Here is a 22,021-nt window from a genome sequence, read left to right as displayed (position 1 = left end):
GTTTCGTTTGAAAGACAAAAACAAGAAAGTGAATAATTCCTTTTCTTCATTTTATCCTTAATGTATGGCATTATTGTGTTTTGAAAAGGGATGCAGAGTGTTTTGTACTCTCTGCCTACATGCATGTTTTAAAAGGAAATGAATAGATGATTTAACGGCTCTACAGCTTAGTTTGACATTTTCTTTGTTGTAGTGTTGGTAGATAACAATCTATCTTTTATTATTTCCTGCATTAAGTAACTGGTGAGCAATTGGCCTCCTGTACACCTGCACACCTGTACACTGCATGTACAACGGGCCAAAACACTATTTTCACACTTTGTCCCATTTCTGACATTTAATATATATTATATACTGTCGCTGTTTCTTCAGTCAGAAGCTTTTTGCTGTTACATCAACTGTTTCACTGACATCACGTTGTCTTTCAGTGGAATTTCACGATGATACAAGGATATCATTTCATACTTTCAAAACAGTCGCTTGATTTTTTTTGTTTTCTATTAAGTGGTGTGAGGTTTATTGGACGTAATCAACAGTTCATTACACCGAAAACCAAACTGATTATTTTATACGTTTGCATACATTTCACTAAAGCTGATGATGAGTGAGTGTACATACATCCCGTTCATGCCACAGTATGCTGATTTCTTAAACATTAACTCTCGTGTTATTAAATAATACATGAAAATGCTGGACTTATTTTCAGTGTTTTTAAGTACAGGTGATATTTGGGAGAAATTCATTGCTTGCATTTCATCTTAAAAAAGCTCTTTGTGCCACTGGCATCTTTTCTTTAACTAACAGGGATGGGTATTATTAATCCTGATATCAACAGGAGCCATTTCACTGAAATTCAAAGAGAAATAATTCAGAGTTCCAACCAGCCATTGGATTTGCTGAAGCTGTAGGCAATTCACTCTACCTTGAGAAACGCCTCTGCAACCGTCTCAGGTGACGACCAAATCAAACACAGGTGATAAATGTCTGCTCAGATTAAACAGAGCGTCTTATTATGTGTCAGGGTGTTTTATTCCTCTAGCGAGGTGTAACAGATGTGTGACCAGCCAATCTGCTTAATCACACTTTTTGGAATGACATCCAGTTAACACAGTATCTCTGCGTACACTGTGTTAAGGGACAGAAGTTACAAGAACATGAAGTCTTCAGCTCCCATGCTGCAGCATGTGGGAGTGTTTGCAGTTGTTCCTTCACAATGTACTGTTTGCCTCAATCAACTGCTACTGCTGGCTATTCTATTACGCTTATGTTGCTGGGTCTTGGGGTAAAATGTACTTGCCAGCAGATATATGTTGTTCCTTTACCTCACAACTCAGAACAAGCGATGGTCTGCAGTCTGTCACTGCAAGCAAGGGTGCAGATGAGTAACATATCATCCAGTAATCCTATTTGGTATGATAACAGCAAATAGGATTACACCCATACCTCAACAGGTCTTGTATTCTGAGTGACACAGACAGCATGGCATAAGAAGGTAGCCCGTGTGCCAAAATGCTAAACTCAGATGTCAAAGATGTCTTCAACTCTAAACACTCACTTACTAAAGCATCTTAGCATTTAGTGCCACCATAAATACAGAGCTCCCGGTTCAGATATTCCAGAAATGACATGAAAACTGTATATTGGATTTAAGAGATTTAACAGATCTCTGGGGCGAAACAGTAATCTACACATAATCAGCTCAACTGGGATCCAGACTCTGGGTGTAAGGATTACAAGTGTGTTCTTTAAATGTTTCTTTATATTACTTACTCAAAGAAGGTTGTCCATCCATTTTCATTTGTCTTCGTTGCTAGGAGTCCCGAGCTTCCATGGTAGGTCATCACAGCTAGTTCTTGACCCTGGGCAGCGACAGTTTTAAGGGCGCTGTTGGTGCCAATGGTGAACCAGAATGTCTGTCCATCAGGGACCATCAGCCACAGAGGCAAACCTGTCGTGTCTCGTTGGATGTTCACCATGTTTTTGTTCTTATCAGTAATGCTGCTCAGATCGCCCGTCCCTGTGTAGGTCAGATTGTAGAGGTGGTCTCCCGTAGTCAGACTTTGTGTGAAAATGTGGCTGCCATTTGAGTCAAACAGATAGAGCTCATCATTAATAGGCGAGGACACCTCATACATGCTGAGGGGACTCAGATAGGGCTTGTTTTTGCGCACATAGCGTATACGAATGTTGCCCAGATCTGCAATGTAAAGCTCTCCGTCTGGACACACTGCCAGAGAAGAGGGCGCATTCAGTTTAGCATCCTTGGCATAGCCTTCATCTCCAGAGTAACAATCACAGTTGGCATCATTCTTGCAGTCACAGCCACTTGGTGCCCCTGCAACCAGGGAGATCTCTCCATTGGTGGACACCTGTCGTACTCTGTTTATTTTCTTTTCATCTGACTCAGCGATGTACAAAATGCCATTGTGGGACACAGCTAGGGCATTGGCGGACTCTAGGGTGGCATGGATGGCCACTTTGCTCATGAGGAAATGATCTATCCCAGGCACTTGGCAGTGCATTGGCCGGCCTGCAACAATACGGACTTGATGGTTTTCTGAAATCTGGAGTACTACGTTGTTGTCCAGGACGTAAAGGGAATTGTCCATGGGACTCACTGCCAGGTCTGTAGGCCACTCAAGACGCACCTACGAGGAAAAAAACACATCACGAATATCAGCCTCGGTCACAAAAAACAGACCATACTCTTATTGATCCACACAGTTTTTTCCACTTTATCAGAGGGAAACAGTCCCTCAAGGGAAGAATCATTGAAAACTGTTTACAAAAAGATAGGCTGCTGTGAGAAAGGTGGGCTATCTCATAGCTTACACTGGGAGCAAAAACATTTTTTGAAACGATTTATTATCTGATAAGGAGGAAAATAGCAGCTGGCGTACTGTTAAAAGGACAACACAAAAACATGATTTTAAGATCAAAGATGATAACAAAAGTGGTGAGGAAGGGCAGAATGAGGAGAGATGATTAAAATGATCAGATTACTTTAAAAAGCATACTGCAATTGATCATGAGAACTGTGGGCTTCTGCATCCTTCACCTCTGCTAGTCACAGCTTTTTCCCTGCTTTGGGTTATTAATTTTGTAATGACAAGAGATCGCATGAGTCCTTGAAAAGAAACTGGAGCACACTTACCAAATGAAAGCCTACCCTGCCTCAGGACTCCTAAATTATGACTTATTGTTCTGCTAACAATGTATCAGGCTTTTAACAAATTGGAATGATTGGATTCATGCAATTTACTGGTCTCCCTCTCACTTATGATCCCAGGGGGATCTCTTAGGAACATAATATGAAGTGCCATATTTCAATAGACGAAGCCTTGGTGCGCCAACGAAGGAGATGGATTAAAACCTGGACCCAAATACAAAGACACGTTCAGGTTTTAGGCAATCTATTACACGAGAGCAGCCCAAAAATCATTTTGGATACTTTGTCTTACAACTGGAATATGGGTGAATGCATTCATGTAGATGTTAATATGGTAGACTAATTTGTCATAATGACCTGAAAAAGGCAAATTGCATAAACGTTTCTCGACAGAATTGACAACGGAACAATCAGGTCATGTTTACTGTACTTGAAACATGAAAGAAATTGTTATCTTGACCCCCATTACATACTTTTTAATTAAGTATTTTAGAAAAGAAACCCAAACTCGATACAACAAGTAAGCCAAGTGTATAGAAAGCTAGAAGAAATAGATCAATGCAACACGTTGAATTCATTGTATGAGCGTCTGGAACTTAAAAAATCGGGACAATAACTTCACCAAAAAACTTTTAAATAAGAAAACGCAGGTTTCGAACTTGTGAAAGGAAAAACTTCAGGGTTAGAAATGGCTCACAGAAATGGTTTCCACTGATAAATGTGAGAAAAAAGTCAAGGTTGACACAATACATTCAGCTTCTTTTGATGTGCATAACACAGAGGTACTGAAACACAAAACATGACAGTCCACAGGGCAAAGAGTAACAGGTTGCTGACAGCCAACAGCTTTCTGGTAAAAGTCTGCCAGCTATTTCACAGATTTATTTTCCTGCTGCTGGGCACATATTACTAATTTCCTAATTTGAAGTGCTATGCTGACACAATAATTAATCTAAAACTGACAGGGGATTCCATGGAGAATTTTTTTTTGAACGCTTCTACACTCTTGCCATTGGTCGTGTTCTCCAATCCCAGCCACTTTCCGAAAGCAGAGCACTTGTCCACCCTTTTGATTGAAAAACAGATTTGAGCATCGCACATAACTCACATCCCATAAACCTTTCATCATCCCATCATCCCCCACAAAACAGAAGAGGTTTATGTAATAGGACATATCTTGGGCCGCATACAACAAACAGGAGATTGGCAGTGGATACATGTCGTCTTTCAGTGAGCAGAAAATGCATTTACTTGGGAAATGAAGGGGAGACTTTCAATTTCTTAAAACCTATTTCTTGTCAACACTGGTGGTTAAATATTTCATGAGCCAGAGTGTGGAGTGGCTCGGGGGAGCTGCCTGTAAGGAGGTTTTCACGCCACTCTGACTGATGAGGGGATATTTCCCGAGCTGCTGTCCCATATGCTGTAACCCGATCATACCCTCCTCTTTATACAGTGGGGCAGCTGTCAGTTGCACCACCACAACACAAACTATTTTTACATGTATTTGAACTTGTATTGGAACTATAATGCCATTTTCCATTAGCAATCTCTTCGCTCTTTGCCCGTACCAGCATGACGCCTGTCTGAAGAAGGGAAATATGTCATTATTTGAAGTCCCTCTCACATTTGAATTGAGTGTCACAGTCAGAGCCTTGATAAAGCTTTCTGAAGCTGCTGACACCCTTGAAATGTGTTCAAGTGATCTTGTTTTAAGACATGGTTCCCCTCTATTTAAGGCTGAACTCAGCAGGGGACGCAGGGAAGATTTTCATGACTTGAAACAGAAAATGGAACAGATTTCTGAAATAGCAACCTCAGGCCTAGGTATAAACAAATTAAGACATTCTTGAACAAGGTCAAACTCTTGTCCTTTTACATGATAATAAAAGTTAAAAGAAGAAGAGGTTACGGAGCTGCACATCAAATTAAGAGTCGCCGCAATAGGCTCGCTGCACAGATGGCATGGGAAGATAACAATGACCTCATCAGAGGAGAGAGAGAAATCTGACATTAATTTTTGCCAAGAACAGGTGAGGTACAGCAAAAGTAATGACCACTGTGATGAGCCTTCTCAAGAGAAACTCTGGTCCTAAGTGAGGGGTTGGGGAGTGTTTGAAGTGGGAAGCTATGTGCCCTGGATGAATTTTTAATGGATGCTTTTTACTGTCTGAGTGTCTCTGGCAGTGCTTGTGTGATTTGTCATCGTTGTAGAGCTGCAGTCAGTCTGCCTGTGTCCTCGCTGCTGCGGAGCTGGGATAGTGAGCATCTATAGGCGCTTGTGTTTGTGTGTGGGGGTGGGGGGGCAAGCAGCAAGCACAGGTCATGAGGGGGATGGAGTTCCCCCGGGGCTGGAAATGGGCAGCTGGAGGCTTTGCTCCTTCCACTGAATACATCATTTCAACACAGAGAAAGCTTCTCTCCACTGGCATCAGAGGCCCCCCCTCAGGACCTGTTTGCTAGTCGTCCTCCATAACACACGATGGGGCAAGAAACAAACTGGTGCATGCACATGGAGCATGACTCAAATCCTATCATTAAAGTCGAGGAATGATCTTTTCATGGGAGTAAAACTAAACATAAAGACAACACATACGAGACCGAGAGATGTGATGGAGAAAAAAAAAAAAAAAAGAAGTGTTTTCAATTTAATAATTTGTGCTCTTGAATTAGCAATTTATGCTCACTATTTAATAGTTTGTGTTCTCAAATTAGTAATTCCTGCTGTTTAATGAGTTGTGCTCTCAATTTAGTCATTTGTGTGCATGGATTACTTAATTCATGCTCTCGTTTTAATAGCCTTTTGTTTTTGGCATGAGACACCCACTCTAAAGCTCCGTCTCTCGCTGCCCAAACAAAACCACAAAGCCACCCCTTAATGAAAAAATGTGCAGTAGCTGCCTCCTCACACAGCACAACATCTGAATGCTTTTTTTTCCCACATTACAGCTCCAAGACAAAAGGCACGATTTGTTTGGCTTTATCTGGTGGAGGCGTGCGCAACACACACGCAGACCTCTCCAAAATTACAAAACACTTTCAGGTAGCTTCTAAATAAACAGTTATTACAGCCACTGAATGAGTGGACCCGGCAGAGACTCCAGTTCTGTGGTTGCTGAAGGGCTTGAGCTCCTCAATATTTTTCACTGCCCCTGGATGAAAAGTAATAGCCTTAACCTAACAATATATTAGACCAGATGAGGTTGCACCCTGATATGAAACACATATCTGACTGTCCGTCGTAAATTAAAACCAATTGTCTGATGCCGAGTTGCATGTACATAGAGTTAAACAACCAAACACATGTTAATACTGTCAGGAAATTGAAGTTCAGGGATTTGATGCTGAAGAGAGAGAAAGCTGTATCTAGCATTCAGTCTTATTCCACTGACCGTTAAGTACTTTAACGCACAGCTGAGTAGGCTTTTTTTACGCACGCATGAACACTTGTTAACACTGCAAAATAGACACAGACGACCCACAAGTTTCGCTTCCTCAACCCCTCTAGATTCAAGATAACAAAAATAAATATGTCATGGATCAGATCATATTGCAGCCTGATACAATATGACTTATATCTGAATTAGAGTGTTGATACCCGGCCCGAGCCCGATAGGACTCAAATTAAGACATAAATTTAGGTGTGATTTTCAGGTTTGGTCATGTCGGCGGGGATAGCTGACTTGACGTGGTGCTTTCAAGTTCTTTAGTGAAAATAGAATGGAAAAACAAATAAAAATTAATGTTCATCTACATAATTTTCAGTGCTGGGGTCTGTGACAACACATGAATGCATTCATGTAGCCTAGCGAAGGATGGAGGGCATCAGACTAAATTTCACCAGGGAACTTTAAAACTAACAAAAAAACCACGCAGGGATATGGGTATGGAGGCATTTCGATTTCGTCATCAATGCAGACGATAACAAAGTAGTTGGTTATGTAAATTGCAAAACGTCTGAGGCTTGATGAGATATGACAGCACGAAGACTGGAAATTCAGCCTTGCAGTGACATGTGAACGGAGGGTGCAGGATGCAGGCTGACAGACAACAATTGCGTGACAGGGTAAAACAAACTCAGAGATTCAGCTTGCATTAACTGTGTCGGATTCGGGTGGGGCTCAGTTTCTCAGACTCGGGTTGGGCCGGGACAGAAAAATTTGCTCTGATCTTAATGTCCCTCATGAAAAAAAATAAATAAATAATAGAAAAAAATGAAAAATAAATGATGCCTGAATCACATAGCCAGGCTTGTTGAAGAGGGTGCAGTTAATAAGTGTATATTAAGATTTAATAATAATAATGCATTTGTCATAACGCAATGTGTCAGCGTCTATTTGTCCAGTTGACATTCAGGCGTAAATTCAAAGCAGCCCATGAGCAGCACATCCGCAGTCTGATATCCGCACAGAGATGACCAAGGTAAAAAAGGAAAGCCGTCCCAATAAAGAGCACCTAGTTATGCAAACAGATTACCCAGGTGTGCTTTGGAGCAGCATGTAGAGGCTCTGAAGGAAATGTTTCCAATAGATAGATAGAGGATAGAGAGGGAGAGAGCTGGAAGCAGCATGGCACACTTTTCCTACAGCTTTTGGTTTTGTCAATGTAGATGTGTAACACCGAGGAAAAAGGGGGAACATGACCGTAACACCTTAAGCAGAAGGGCAGGGTTAGGCTGCTCCCCAAAGAGAACTTTGTACATGTTTGGTGTACTGACAGAGTATGATCTCACCCACTTTCTTAGCTGAAGCAAGAGAAAGCAACACGACTGTCTTTTTCAAATCCACCTGTTCCAGGGGTTCAAAAGGAGGGGCTGAAAGGGCTTCCAGGACCGTGGAAAGGTCCCGGGATGGAGCTAACGGTTTATAACCCGGGAGCTTATGGCATCCACGCCTCATGAAGTGGCAGACCAAGGGATGGTGCCACACAGCCTTCCCATCAAAACCAATATGGAAGGCAGAATTACTGCCAAGTACACCCTGACGGTGGAGAAAGCCTTCCCTTTGTCCATCATGTCATATAAGAAAGCCAGGGTCACAGACACGGGACACTGACAAGAAACTTCCTGCAAGTCTCAGGACTATTCCTCAACAATCGATCATTTGCTCCCACAAAGGGGTCTCACTGAGGGGGCCCCGCATTTTGGATGGTCTCAGACACACCAAGGGGGCGGTCCCATGGTCCTCAGATTGAGCCACTGAAAGGCCAGGCCCGCAGAGCCAGGCTCTCTGGGTAGGGATGAAATATTTCTGAGTGCACCTGAAACAGCAGGTGCCTGCATAGTGGAAGGGGCCGTGGCTCCTGGTAAAGGAGCTGGGCTGTCTCTGCCTGCCAGTCCTTTGATGGCCAGTTTGGAGTGATGAGAATCATTGACAGGCCCTACTTGTGCACCCTGTCTAGGGTCGGGGAGATCATAGCTATTGGGCAGAATGCACATAAATGAGCATGAGGCCACTGCCTGCTTCATTAACTAGGAAGCCCTGTTAATGATTCATCTACTGTATGTTTTTTTGTTGCAGGCTGGTTCTGTGGCTTTGTTTGGGTGGTGAGCGACAGAGCTTGAAAGTGCTCTCTCATGTCAATACAATAGGCTAATAAATCAAGAGCATGAATTAAGTAATCAATGGGCCTGAATTATCAAAACAGGGGCACAAATTGTTTAATTAGGAGCATAAATTAATATTTTTTCCCTCCATGACACCATCCGAGCTTTGTACAAAACAACTCTAAACTACTTTATTTGAAAATTATAATATCGGTAAAAACAGCCATATGAAGGCTGCTGGAGTCTGCAAAAAGTCGGTCCAGTCACCTCTGAAGGGAAGCCACTGAGCTGGAGAGTGATGTGACCTCAGTGCAGCGTCCTTGCCTGGGGGATGTGTTCTGTCTGGTGTAGTGGTCTGGTTCATATGTGTGCACATGTGTGTGTCTGCACATGTGTTTGTGTGCATCAGTGAACATACATATATGCATGAATTGAGAGCCTGTGAGGTCACAGGTCATCTTCATCACTCCCCTACAGCTGTAGGTCAAAGGCCTTTTGCACTCGGGATGGTGTGGCTACTGGACACAGACATGGAAGCTCCCAGGACTACAGTGCCACCTCTGGGTTCAGCACGGCTCTATGTTTATTCCAGTTCTTGTGAGCTCCCCCACCCTAGACTGAGTCCCGTTAGCGGCTTATTTTAATTTCTTATTTGTATTTGCTTGTTAACCAAGAGTTGATTTAAATTTTGTTATTCACTAGGCTGGCACAGCTGTGTTTGGAGCTGCTTTCCTGAATTCATAATCTTCTGGACCAGTGATATCCACCTCAGTGAATCCAGACCATCCTTGGTTTAATGAATTTAACATCTAAACTAAGAATTAGGTACAACATGTTAAATTTTTCATTTTATTGTGCATGCAACAAACACATGTAATTCAAATATACCACCAACTGCCTCTTGCTCAACCAAACAGCCCTGATTATCAGGTCAGCTTTCATTCACAACAAATAACAACAGATGGATAACTGACATGGGTTTGTGTGAACAGGAACAGCATTCAGTCTGAAAACTGGCAGTGAAATCCCAAATGAATGCTAAATGCCTGTAGGCTCTAACTGCCTTCCTCTACCTTAGCATCCACTGCAAGTACTGTGATCTAAAAACTGGCATCATGCAGCCAATAAACAAATGTGGATCAAAATGCGACCAAGGACCACTAGATCCAGGCTAAGAGCTTACAGCTACAGAAATCAAATCTCACATGGGGATGTAAGCGTCCTGAAGGCCAGGGTCAGTCAAGGAGACTGGTGTAGGTTGAGAGACAGTGAGACACATGCCGGCTGCCCAGGTCAGAGAGGTCGTACCTGAGAGATGTCCATCACAGCATCGCAGCTGAGAGGTCGGGCAGAGGTCAGGTCATTGAAGCCCAAAAGAGTAGAGATGATACCATTCTGATCAATCCTGCGAATCATTGTCCCGTCCACAAAGAAGATTACGCCGTACTTATCCACCGTAATGCCTGCAGGTAAAAAGTCACCCAATGAACAAAGGAGGAAAATATCCACTGGTTATTTATCTGTGAATTTAATGTGAGGACAGAGCACCACTAAATGACAATTAAGCACTATTCACTGCAATAAAAATTAAAGACTAATCACAGCAATGAAAACTAATGTGAGGATTGATTTTTTTAAATCAATAATGTAGAACAATAGAAACATCAAACTAGATGAAGAGCACTGTCTGTATTGATTCTATTACAACAAAAATTGAATCTCATGCCCTCCCAGCCTCAAAAAGTAATGCAACTGAGAATGCTAACCCTAGCTACACAAATCTCTGTATTACTATACTATTTCAGGGTCTGTAAAACAATATTTAAGCAGCTATAATCATCTAGTCTGCAGTAGTTGCAGCAAAATGTTGTATTTTCAACATACTGGACTACACAATACATGTGGCACATTTGAGCAGGACTTGAGTGTTATTTCAGGACGAGATTCACAATGTCATCCCAGCGGAGGACAAAATGTAAGCATGTGAGCTAATGACTAATGCATCATCCTGATATGGAAGCAACAATTAAAGAGGACCCTGGAAGCACATGGAAAGGCAAGATATAAAAAATAAATTGAATTAATTAATAAGCTACATGCATGTAGTTAGTGATGGAGGTAAGAGAAGAGAATTTAAAGCATGAAAACTGAAGAGTATTGATCTAGCCTCTGGGACTACTGACTGACTTTAAACACACACTACATTGATTATAATAACATCCATACAATACCTCGTGGGTTAGTGAGCGTGGCCTCGGCAGCCTTTCCTCCATCCCCGCAGCGAGTGTCGTCATATGGCAGACACTGGTCGCCAGTTCCCGCCACCAGCTCCAAATTCTTGGCCACGTCCTTCACAACATTCAGCGATTTCACCTTGAACACCTTCCTGCTGCTGGTGTCTGAAAGGTACACAGCACCATTCACAGGACTGGTAGCCAGGTAGTACTTATGAGCGGGGCTGTTGCTGAGGGAAGGAAAAAGAGAGGAAGAAGCCAAAGTCAATAAAGCTGGAAGGGCTACAGTGCTTTCAATAAGAAACATTGTGTAATACAATTAAAATGGATTCAAAAGCCATTTAGAGAGTCAATTGGGCACAATTACAGTTTAAACCAAGGACATGGAAAAAGAAAAATAGAATGAGATTAAACATGACATAATGGTGGAGCTTAGAACTCATCTACAATACAGTCAGCTTAGTTAGAAATCCCTGTTGTCAAAAGACAGTTGGAACTCCACTCATCTGAATATACTGTCTGTATCGACACACACACAGCAGATACATGAGAAAACACTGTTTATGTACAGATGCAGATACAGATGTCTAGTTTCTTATTATTGAAAAACTTAAAATGTTGTTGGGGGTCCAGAGTTAGGATGACAAAGAGAAATGAGGGTCTAGTGGGACTCAGTCAGCAGGGTACATTGATCCTTTGACAGAAATCCTAATTACTCCCCCCATCCCTGACCAAAGAAATCTCTGTGATATCATCTGAAAACAACAACATGACACCACAGAGTCTGTACAGTAGCAGTGGCCTGGTTAATCCTAGAAGTAGTACAAACAAGTATGTTTTTCTGTTTCCCTTGGGACCTTTTTAGAGAAATACAAATGCATAACTGAAGCAACGATCGGAACACACATCCAGCAGAGATTCCGGCACAGAAAAAAATATCCTATTACAGTGAACTTCCAACCCAGTCAACAAAGAAATCCTATCCACAGGAGGTCGCCCAACCTGACATACGGACAACAGAACCTAATATAACCAACGCTGCTTTGGCAGGGTGCGTACAACCTACTGTCATACTCAACACAACTAGAAAAACCCTAATGGCACTATACATATACTATATAGTGGATAGAGACTATAGGCAGGATTAATCTTATTTTGAAAGTGGTGAATTTGACTGACAGATTTGACAGACTTGTCTGCGCTCCCATAAATACAGCACATGGCACAGATGGTAGTTGGATAAGAGGCCTTTTCTCTACAGGTGCCACCAACATGAAAAACAGCTCGATGATCCCTTTGAACTAGTTCTATTAGTTGGCTAACTGACTCTAAGAAAAGTTATCAACAACAATTTGGCTCATTTATTGCACTGATAAATCTTGAAGACTTTTATGAAGCAAAAACGCGAAACATTTGTTGGTTCTAGGTTTACAAATACGATAATTTGCTGCTTTTCAAAGTAGTTCTACTAATAAAGAAGCTAATAGAATAAAACCATTGGAAATTGACCATCGTTTCTGACTGGGAATTAGTTAACAGTTCAGAAACCTTAAAGAGGAGCGGAGTTATCAGGGCAGGACACAACACAGATCTGCCAGACCTGATAAGCATTATGGAGAAACCTGTCAGCAGGGCGTCATTCAAAGTGGATTAAGAATTTCAACTATAACCTTGAGGGTTCTTTTAGGGCTTATAGTCGGTATGACAGTGCCAAAGCTTATATTTTTATAACACGACACGAAGAAAGACCAGTGGATCTGTGGAATTGTCAACTCCAGTACATAATTTTAAATGACAATTGACCTTCAATGAATCAGTGATGACAGGACACTGCAGCGAACCTCAGGCGCACATGTCACAATCAGCCCACTGACCAAGTTGACTGATATGTTGGTCTACAGTACATTCCAGGTACAGAACAACAACTGCTGTCTTTGAGTAGGTCAGTAGCAAGCCTCAATAACTGGATTCCACTTTGCATTCTATCTGCCATGTGCAATCAGCTGATACCTTATCAGCTCCCAGTTGCATGTAGAACAGTGTTGGTCCCCCACCGTGTTTGAAACTATGAGGCGTTATCCCCTGACCTTGAGCTATGGCCACATACTCCATCTATATTCACTGACAACATCTAGTTTGTAGAAGATAATTGGATTTTGCTGCATGCTGGCACGGCAATGGAGGGAGCGTGGTTGGAGTGGATGGGGACATCCTTAGTAGGGGGTCAATGAACATTGTAGTGAGATCACCCACCTCCCAGTCCTATCACTAGCTCACACATGCACAGGAGGCAGCCGACCGTTTTATACAGACACATGCTGTGTTTTCCTGGATAAATCTCCTCTTAATATGCAAATGTATTTGGGATATCAAGACCAAAGGGACAGAGCTTTGACATTTCTTTAGTTTTGTCAGTTGGTGCCTGTAAGCATATTAACATTTTTGCTCTGCACAAAGTCTTTTGAGATATTAAGACCGAGAAAAGATACAACGCTGCTGCAAAGCGACAGAAAAAGCAATACAGTGTTTGGTCAGTCCGGAAAATAGAGGCCAGTGACCAGCATCACTTTGCTTTTCATCCTCAGTTTGACTACATGTTCCCCAGCTGAAGTCATGACCCTCTGATAGAAAATCAATCAATTGTCCTTTACCTGAGACATGGTATCTAATGACAGCACACAGAGATTTTCCTCACTGCCACCTGCCAAGGAAAATTACAGTTTTGTATCTTAAGCAACAAACGAAACCTTTATGAAACTCAGCATTATCAGTCTTTCTATTGACAATGTCAGAAAGGTTTTGATTAAATTATGTGATCATTTCTTAACCTGCAGTATGTGGTGCATTTGACATGTATTTGACAATAAGGGAAGATGCTGAGGTGTGAAATAAATGGGGCACATTTGACTTTTCATATAATTGAGTTCAAAAGCACCATAAACTACAGCCTCTTAATGATTATGGAATTGCATTAACACCTCTATGACACTGTCAACAAAAACTGAAAATGATGTGTTTCATAAAGCTGGATTTCTTGCAGCATGGTTCTGTTAGATTACAATGGATGTATCCAAGTATACCTAATAAAACTGGTTCTATATCCCACTCTGAAATGCTGAAATTCCTTGACAGATGGCAATCCACAACCATTCTAATTAAAGCGATATATTAAAGAGGGTCATACTATTAATACTAGATTACTAAAAACTTCACATGTTTTGGGGTAATATCAGTTGCAGTATATTAAATTCCATTGTCAATCCTGAGGAAAAATGTAGCCTCCACTGAGCCCACAGTGCAAGGTGCATATTCTCTTTGCAGTCACCCATACAGATGCAAACACATGGTAGTGAACAAGGCACTGAATCCAGAGATTAAGCAAGCTCTGGAGACATAGTTAAACCACTAAAACTACAGCTTTATGGGGATGAAAATTATAGTAAGTATCTGAAGATATGATCTTCTAGCTGCTCACAAGTGCATGTCTGAAATAGGCTGAAAAGGTCACTTCAACATCAAGTACAGTATATGGACTGTACCCTTTTCTCTATTAATTCAAGCAAATACTGTCCTGCTTACCTATGCCTGAAGTCTTTATTTCTGTCAGAGTTTGCAAAAAGGAGCAGAAAATGAGAGGAAGACAAGAGAGAGAAAATGTTAGTTGTTAGTGGATGGAATGAATTAAAAGAGAACCAGAAAGAAAACATTATATTTCTTATCTACTCAAAGTAAAGTAAACTCAAATGAATCTTTTCGTAGAACGTCTTCTGTTACGACGCAATTACTTGATCTTCAGCCCATATCAGGGCCAAACTCCAGCTGATACAGGTGAATGAGAGAGGCAGGACCATCAATCCTGGACCTTTAGGGCATTTCTGTCTATCTCAATCGACCTCAGTGGTTTATGACCTGTGTGCAAGCCCATCTGAGCTCATGGTCCAGAGTTCTGAGTGAATGTTTCTAGGCTACCACTTCTTTACCTGAGCTCCAGGACGCTGGTGACATTCCCAGTGGTAAAAATCCTCCTCACATAGTTGAAGTCGCCCACATACAGACTTCCATCTGAGCCACAGGCCAGAGCCACTGGGGCCAGCAGCTTGTTTCCGTCAGCAAGGCCATTACAGCTGGGGCAGGAGATGCTGCGCCTGCGCCCGTTCCCCATCACGCTGCCGATTACAGGAGGCTGCTGGGAGATGAAGACGTTCTCCCCATTGCCCATATGAAGAATACCTGATGAGGGCACAGGAAAGAAACAAGTAATACCTGCAACCTGTTTCGGTTGAGCGGAGCTTGAAGACGGGGCTCTATTTGCCTGAAATTGGATGCAGGCAAAAATGCAGGTGCAGACTAGCAGAGCGAGTGAAAATGTGGCCAACTGGTTTAGGGCTACTTTTAGCAATTCTGGTGACCAGAGGTGGGCTTAAACAAAAGGCAGTTAAATCAGCTTTTGACAGCAGAAAGCTGTTTTCTACCAAGCAAAGAAGTGCATCCAGGCAAAGAAAAAACTTTTCACAGAGGCATTATTATACAGCAGCCCAATAATGAATACACAGCACCCAAAACAACACTTAAAATCTAGTTCATGTGTAATGATGTACACAAACCTATACAAGTACACAACTGCAAGAGTATGAAATGTGTTACCATTATTAGTAATGTAAGACTGTACTGTTTAATGCCTTTATATAGCACCAAATCAAAACAGAAAATGTCTCAGGACACTTCACTTATAGAGCAGGTCAGGACCATACTCTTAATCTACAGAGACCCAACAATTCCCCCCTGAGCAAGCACTCGGCGATTACAATGTTTGCACCCAATTAGTCATATTTAGGTATGTTTACAAGCATATATTAATCCCACCTCGGCAAATTGTTCATGCAATTCACATTATTGCATTTGCTAAACGTTCCCAATTAAATCTTTTCACGCAGAAAACAGACATTCTTCATTGATTATACAGAGGAAATCCTGTTGGTATTTCTGCTTAAATATAAAATGCTACTTTTGCTGCATTTTTGGAGGCACTCAAGACACATCCTGATGCTGGCTGATGTAATTTGCATATAAACTTGGAATCTGTAGAGAATAGCATTGAAGCCTGGTGTGTAGAGATGCGCAGAGGGCTGTATAAATATGTTTGCAAATTCCCTGTCAGAAAATTTAATCAATTAATTAAGACACTCACGCTGCTTGATGTGTGTGTAATAATGCGCAGTGCAGTTAACAAGTGGCAAGCAAAAGGATTAAAATGGGATGCTCATGTTGCTCTGTTTCTGTTGGGTGAGTGAGTAGGCAACTGTTTGCATTGCAGCACATTACTGATGGGAACGTGTTTAGCTGAGACTATTCCAGGGCCCTAATGCTGCAACTCCCTGTATGCTAGTGGTTCAAAATATGCTTAATGCAATTTCAAATGTATATGAGATGAAGATTTTAAAGGAGAGTGACAGTCAACTCACAGATATGATTCTGAACTGGTCTGCTTGTGCACCTCTGCCAAATGAAGCCATGAAAATTGCTCTTTGTGCCCGTGTTTGCAGTAAGCGGCAGTCTTAGCGGATGGAAACACAATTTCACACCAAAATGGGGACAAAAAAAAACAAAAAACAAAAAAAAAACCCTTGGCACAGGCGGAGCTAGAAAATTACCACACAGGCACAAAAAAAAAAATCACAAAAATGTACTTTTCTTGATTAAAAATGATATTGTGCTTGCCTTTCTACCTCCACTGGCTCTGCTCATGAACACAGAAAGAGCTGTATAGTTTATGTGCAGGCATTCAGGCATGCATCCACACACACGCACACTATGTTTTATTAGTCTTGCCAATCTACTCTTGGAAAATGTTCAAATATGTAAATGTTAAGATGTTTCTGCTGCTGAATCAATGTAATCATATTTGAAATTCAGCATCTGCGTGTCTCCGGTAGTTTTTGTGCTTCTGATGGAACTTGGTGACCTGAGTTTCTTGAGCAGCACAACATTTGGTCTATCAGAAAAGATCAGCCAAGCATCCCTTTCCTGGGACATGATTTAATCTTAGGGGCTGCTGCTACAGGGAGTAGCAGACTGACAGCAATTAAATTAGGGATGATTCTAAAAATGCTGGGCATGAACGAGACACAGAGGTTGCCAAAGCAGAGGATGGGCTAGAGGAACTGGCAGCGGAGGTGTTGAGGGGACAAGAAGTGGCTTTCTCCTCCCTTCAGACGGCACATTCAGACTCAGCAGGTTTAGTGTGACAGATCACAGTGCAACCTTTCTGAGCATTTTTCATATAAGTATGCCTCATCTCCTGTGATGAGCCCTTGTGACACAAACAGAGTGTGAAGCATAGCTAGTGACAGGTGCTGCCCAAAGTTTTCTCTCTTCATTCCTACTCCTGCCTTTCAGGAGTAATTTGCTGGCAATAAGAAAATTGACCCCCCTCACCTAAAAATGGACGGTAATAAAAAAGTCAGACCTATCTAAGGTTACATGACACTGTTGAATTGAAAAAGCTTCAAAAAGTGTTACAGGCAGGGAAGAAAATTCAATGTTACACTAAAAGCATCATCTAAGGTGCTGGGTGGACATGAGGGTACTGATCTGCATTCTTCAGAATATGTATAAAATTAGATAGGAAGCAGCTATCTATAGACTAACACCACCAAAAATAAATAAATAAATAAATAAATAAATAAATAAATAAATAAATAAATGAAAAACCTATTATTTAGTCCTAATGAGATTTGATTTCATGGAACAAGTAAAAAGATTAAAAAAAGGTTAAATGAAATACAATTGAAATTCCAATATAAATTTTATAAAATAATTCTTTACATTTTATATCAATGTTCAATCAATCACTGACACAAATCCCAAAAATAAGTACAACTGCAGAGACTTAACAAAGGAATAAATAAGGTGTTAAAATGAAGATTTCTTGAGGCACAGAATGATTTTTTGAGTAGGTGTTTTCATGAACAAATGGCTGAAAATGGGAATTTAAAAAGGGTTGACTAGATGACTCACCACTCTGGATATTTAAAGCATGGTGCTTGTCTACAGTCCATCCTCCCAGTTTGGAGGCAGTGGTTTCATAGCCCTGTAGAACAGCAGTCCTCTTCTCCCACAGAATAAGGTCTGGACATGACTCATACTCAAAACCCACAGACACTTAAGAAAGAAGCAAAACGACAATTAGTGAACCACATGTGCTCTGGATAAAAAAGCAAAAAATATGCATGATGTGCAACATATACTTGATAACTTACCAAAAGCTTCAGACAAGCCGTAGACCTTCTGGCTGTAGACATCAGCCTTGTCCCACACAAAGTCGTACGAGAGGTTTGGAGCTGCAGGAAACCACTTTGTGAACAACCTGCCTTCCACAGCCACCATGAGGTGAACCTTCATCAAGTTGAAGGGGATCGTGGAGTGGGTGAGGGTCACCCTCAGGATTGACTTGTACCCTGGGGTCCTGCTGCTTAAATAGCTGAGTTTCATATCTGTTCCTGGTATAGGCACTTCCTCCTGTAGAGACTGTGGGCAAAAAACAAAGCGTATCAATGACAGAAAGCAAACATAAATCATCACGCTCACTGGCAGGAATTGTAAATATTAAGATGATTGCAATTCTGTCTTCGGTGTTAAGGTATGATTAATAAGATGCCTCTCCATGTGCTTCATTTCACGCAAATTATCAATTTGTCATTCCTTTGGTGAGCGGCCACTATAACCTTTTTTACATATTACTCATAGCCTTACCCCCGACCAAATATACGGACCCATGGGAAGATTAAAAACATCAATTAGAGGGCAATTATGTTCAAGCGTTACAGGGAATCCATTGAAGGATTTCTTCATTATGTACTCCAGTGAGTATATTTCATAATTGATTTAATAATAGCAAGTCCTTCATTAGGACAATAGCCTTCCCTCCAATCCATATGACAATGGCATCAAAGGAGTGCCCTTGGGCTCAGGGCTTACACAGTCCAATAATATATAGAGTAATAAGAGTTAGTTTAGCAAGAGACAACGTTATGGCCTTAGGAAATTTCCACTGAGGTCAGACCTGTAACCTCTTCATGATTCAACAGTAGGTCAGCAGCAGTCAGACATTGTACGGTGCTTATAGGACCAAAGGTCGACACGACTGGTGTGGCTGACCAACTCCTTTCTGTTCTAACTGAGTCACCTCTTGCCGCCTGTCTCCAGAGCACAGAACAAGATGTAAAGCAACATTTAAAACAGTTAATCATGCCACTTACAGCATGATGCGCTTTTTTTTAAATGTTCACAGAGTGTAGCTACGCCTGGTTAATAGATCAGAATTCCTTTGGGACAAGGGACAAGTGTAAATTGGACGATGTTCCTGTATGGGGCTCTTATAGCTCAAGGAACAGCAAAGACGAGGTTGCTAAAAATAGACAGGACTGCATACTGAATTCAGCAATATGCCATAAATCTAATGAAGCAAAGTGGGAGACAAAGTAATTAGAGAAGGGCACAGAGATGCCTGCTGGACATACAGCAGCCACACATTCACCTGCACACACAAGCCCATGCAAGTGTGTGCTCACAACAAGAAGACACATACACATGTGGACAGATATTAAAATATACATGGCCATGAAATACAAAAGCAGTGGATGCTTAACTTGGGAGACTACAACACAGGAGAAATTAATAAAGTCCAGGCTGTTCTCTGTGTATGCGGTAATCATCATCACTCTGCAGCGAGACAGTGCGATGCACATTGTAAATCGCTGAAGTTCTGCAGAGCAATTACACCAGAGAGATAAAATCACAGCACTGCCATGAGCCAGAGTCACTAATACACTTGTGCTTGAGGAGCGGTCACCTGGATTTCAGGTACGACGGTCCGCCTCTCGGAGCAGGAGCCGGCGAATGCGGTGAGCGGAGCTGGAGACACCACGGGGCTGGGTCTGGTGAAGCTGCTGAGGTCACAGCTCGGGATGTCATTCTCCTCATGCCGCATGACGATGGTATCCATGACAAAGAAGCGTCCCCATGGCAACCAGAGCGTGTGCTCCTGCGTGATGAATGGAGCGCGCTCAAAGTGCAGGGCTACGGCTATGCCCCCGTTGGTCACCAAGTCAAAACTGGAACACAGACAGGTGCAAAGACAGAGAGGATGAATACTGACACACATACAGTGATGCTAAATTATATGTTTTTCAAATAAACCCTGTGAAAATCCCCATTAGCAATGCATGTAATCAGCTGCGTGTTGAGGATTAAACCATACCACAATTTACTGTGAATATGATGTCTATTTTCTAATTAAGTGTTGTTATAACACATCAAACAGTAATAAATCCATGTTTTAATAAGTGAAAGCTGTTCAGAAAGGATGGTGTTTTACTATTTAGCATTATCTTCAGGGCACACAGGCTGGAAATACAAAAGGATGATTAATCACAACATTAGAGCACATCTCTTAATTAATGTCATAATCTATATATTTTATTTGAAGAACGGAAAACAGTAGATGCAGGCTTTAAACGCAGGCATGAGTGTGTGTAATGCACTGTTCCTGTGCTCACATTTATATGTGAGAGAGAGATTTGTGCCGCAGGATGCAGGCAGCTGCTGCTTCTCTATCGATCGCTTAGATGAAGGCTGTCCACTCTAACATCAGTCTAAAAGCCCTGCAATGCAATCCCATCCACTGTTGCATTTAAGGGCCTCTGCCTCTGATATGACCTGAGTTGGTCTCAATAAACAGGCTGCACTCTGGCGATTTCATCATCTCCAACATCAGCTCCATGGTGACAACAGCATGCCTGCACCCACGCTAGACTTCTGCAGTTCTTGTCACTTCTCTCTAAGAGCCAATTAGCACCTGGTCACCCACAGGCCCGTGGGACAGGGCCTCATCCTCACACAGGAAGTGTCTTTTCCAAATTACAGGTAAAAAGCAGGTCCTAATAGTGTCCTCTAAACAACCTCCCTCTCAGTTGATGCTACTATATAAAGAATTTGCTAAGTCTAACCTCCCTTGAGGATAAACATCTGATTGGCTACGGCGATAAACAAAGGTTTGTTCCACCCTTAGTGTTTTGCCCTTGGCTGGGTGTGAGTAGACCGAGTCCAGCAGTACGGGGGCTGCAGAGCGGATGGGGGCTGTGATAGTGGTGCCCTTGTGCTGCCGTGATCCATCAGTAGCCATACAGCTGCAGCCGGTCAGTCTGCATGACACCTGGCAGGCTCAGGCTACGCTCGCTAAAAACACTTCTGGACAGATACTCATGGGCAGCGTGGCCAATCGATGAAGGGATTCACTGGCTGTTATCAATCATGACAACAGCCTTAAGCCATGTGACAAAACTTATTAAGCTACCTACAACAGGCTTGCTTGTGTATGCCCTCGGGGAATGCATCAAGCTCAAAGAGTTAAGCCTGCTGCTGAACTTGGCGTCCAAATTACACGCAATCATTTCTAAGCCAATGCAGACTTGTAATGAACTGGAAATACTTGATGTTCAAGTGAATCAAGGACACAGCAAAAAGTTGGCATGAATGAATAAAGACTGTATACATGTTCAGGTAATAGGTTATTGGTGGGCATGTATGATTAAAGTGAGAAAGAGTATACGAGTGTTAGTTCCTCATCAATTAGAACCTCAGTTAGATCCTCATTTATTAGTGTGACATTGACTGCAGTTTGTCGTAGCAGCAGTAGTAAGAAGAATGAAAACAAGATCAATATTACAGACGGGATCTTTTAACAAACTACCAAGCTCCTATAACGATCCTCACAAGCGCTTAATAATGTAATAAGCTGGAATCCACGTCAGCGTTTTACTCATTACTGGAGAAAAGCATAAAAGGGAACAGGTGTGTCTCACTGCTCAGCCAGTCAGAAAATGGCTACACAGCTGGAAAGAAACTAAACTAACCTCTTTTGTTTAGGCCAGAAAACTTTTCAAGACAGTGGAAAAGGTAATTTAAAAACTAAGCCTTTGGACAATAAAGAACACATCATAAAAATGAGTTGAGACAGCATTCCCATTTCTAAGTGGCTGAACAGGTGCATTTCTGATTTCACGCTGCACTGAG

General features: G+C 41.9%; 1 protein-coding gene across 4 annotated transcripts in view; it reads right to left on the bottom strand.

The window, feature by feature from the left end:
• The window catches only part of tenm4 (teneurin transmembrane protein 4), a 146,445-nt gene that overhangs the window by 21,256 nt on the left and 103,168 nt on the right, over nucleotides 1–22,021 (bottom strand). For all 4 annotated transcript variants that reach the window (XM_070969824.1, XM_070969821.1, XM_070969822.1 and 1 more), the window contains 8 exons: nucleotides 19,800–20,061; nucleotides 18,208–18,475; nucleotides 17,966–18,109; nucleotides 14,929–15,178; nucleotides 14,528–14,548; nucleotides 10,946–11,178; nucleotides 10,023–10,177; nucleotides 1,771–2,648 (listed from right to left, as the gene is read on the bottom strand). In XM_070969824.1, coding sequence (XP_070825925.1) covers nucleotides 1,771–2,648; nucleotides 10,023–10,177; nucleotides 10,946–11,178; nucleotides 14,528–14,548; nucleotides 14,929–15,178; nucleotides 17,966–18,109; nucleotides 18,208–18,475; nucleotides 19,800–20,061 — 2,211 coding nt within the window. The remainder of the gene's footprint in view (nucleotides 1–1,770; nucleotides 2,649–10,022; nucleotides 10,178–10,945; nucleotides 11,179–14,527; nucleotides 14,549–14,928; nucleotides 15,179–17,965; nucleotides 18,110–18,207; nucleotides 18,476–19,799; nucleotides 20,062–22,021) is intronic.

This window comes from Chaetodon trifascialis, chromosome 9 (genome assembly GCF_039877785.1).
Source record: "Chaetodon trifascialis isolate fChaTrf1 chromosome 9, fChaTrf1.hap1, whole genome shotgun sequence".
Taxonomy (NCBI): Eukaryota; Metazoa; Chordata; class Actinopteri; order Chaetodontiformes; family Chaetodontidae; genus Chaetodon; species Chaetodon trifascialis.
This window is presented reverse-complemented; position numbering and strand designations above follow the sequence as displayed.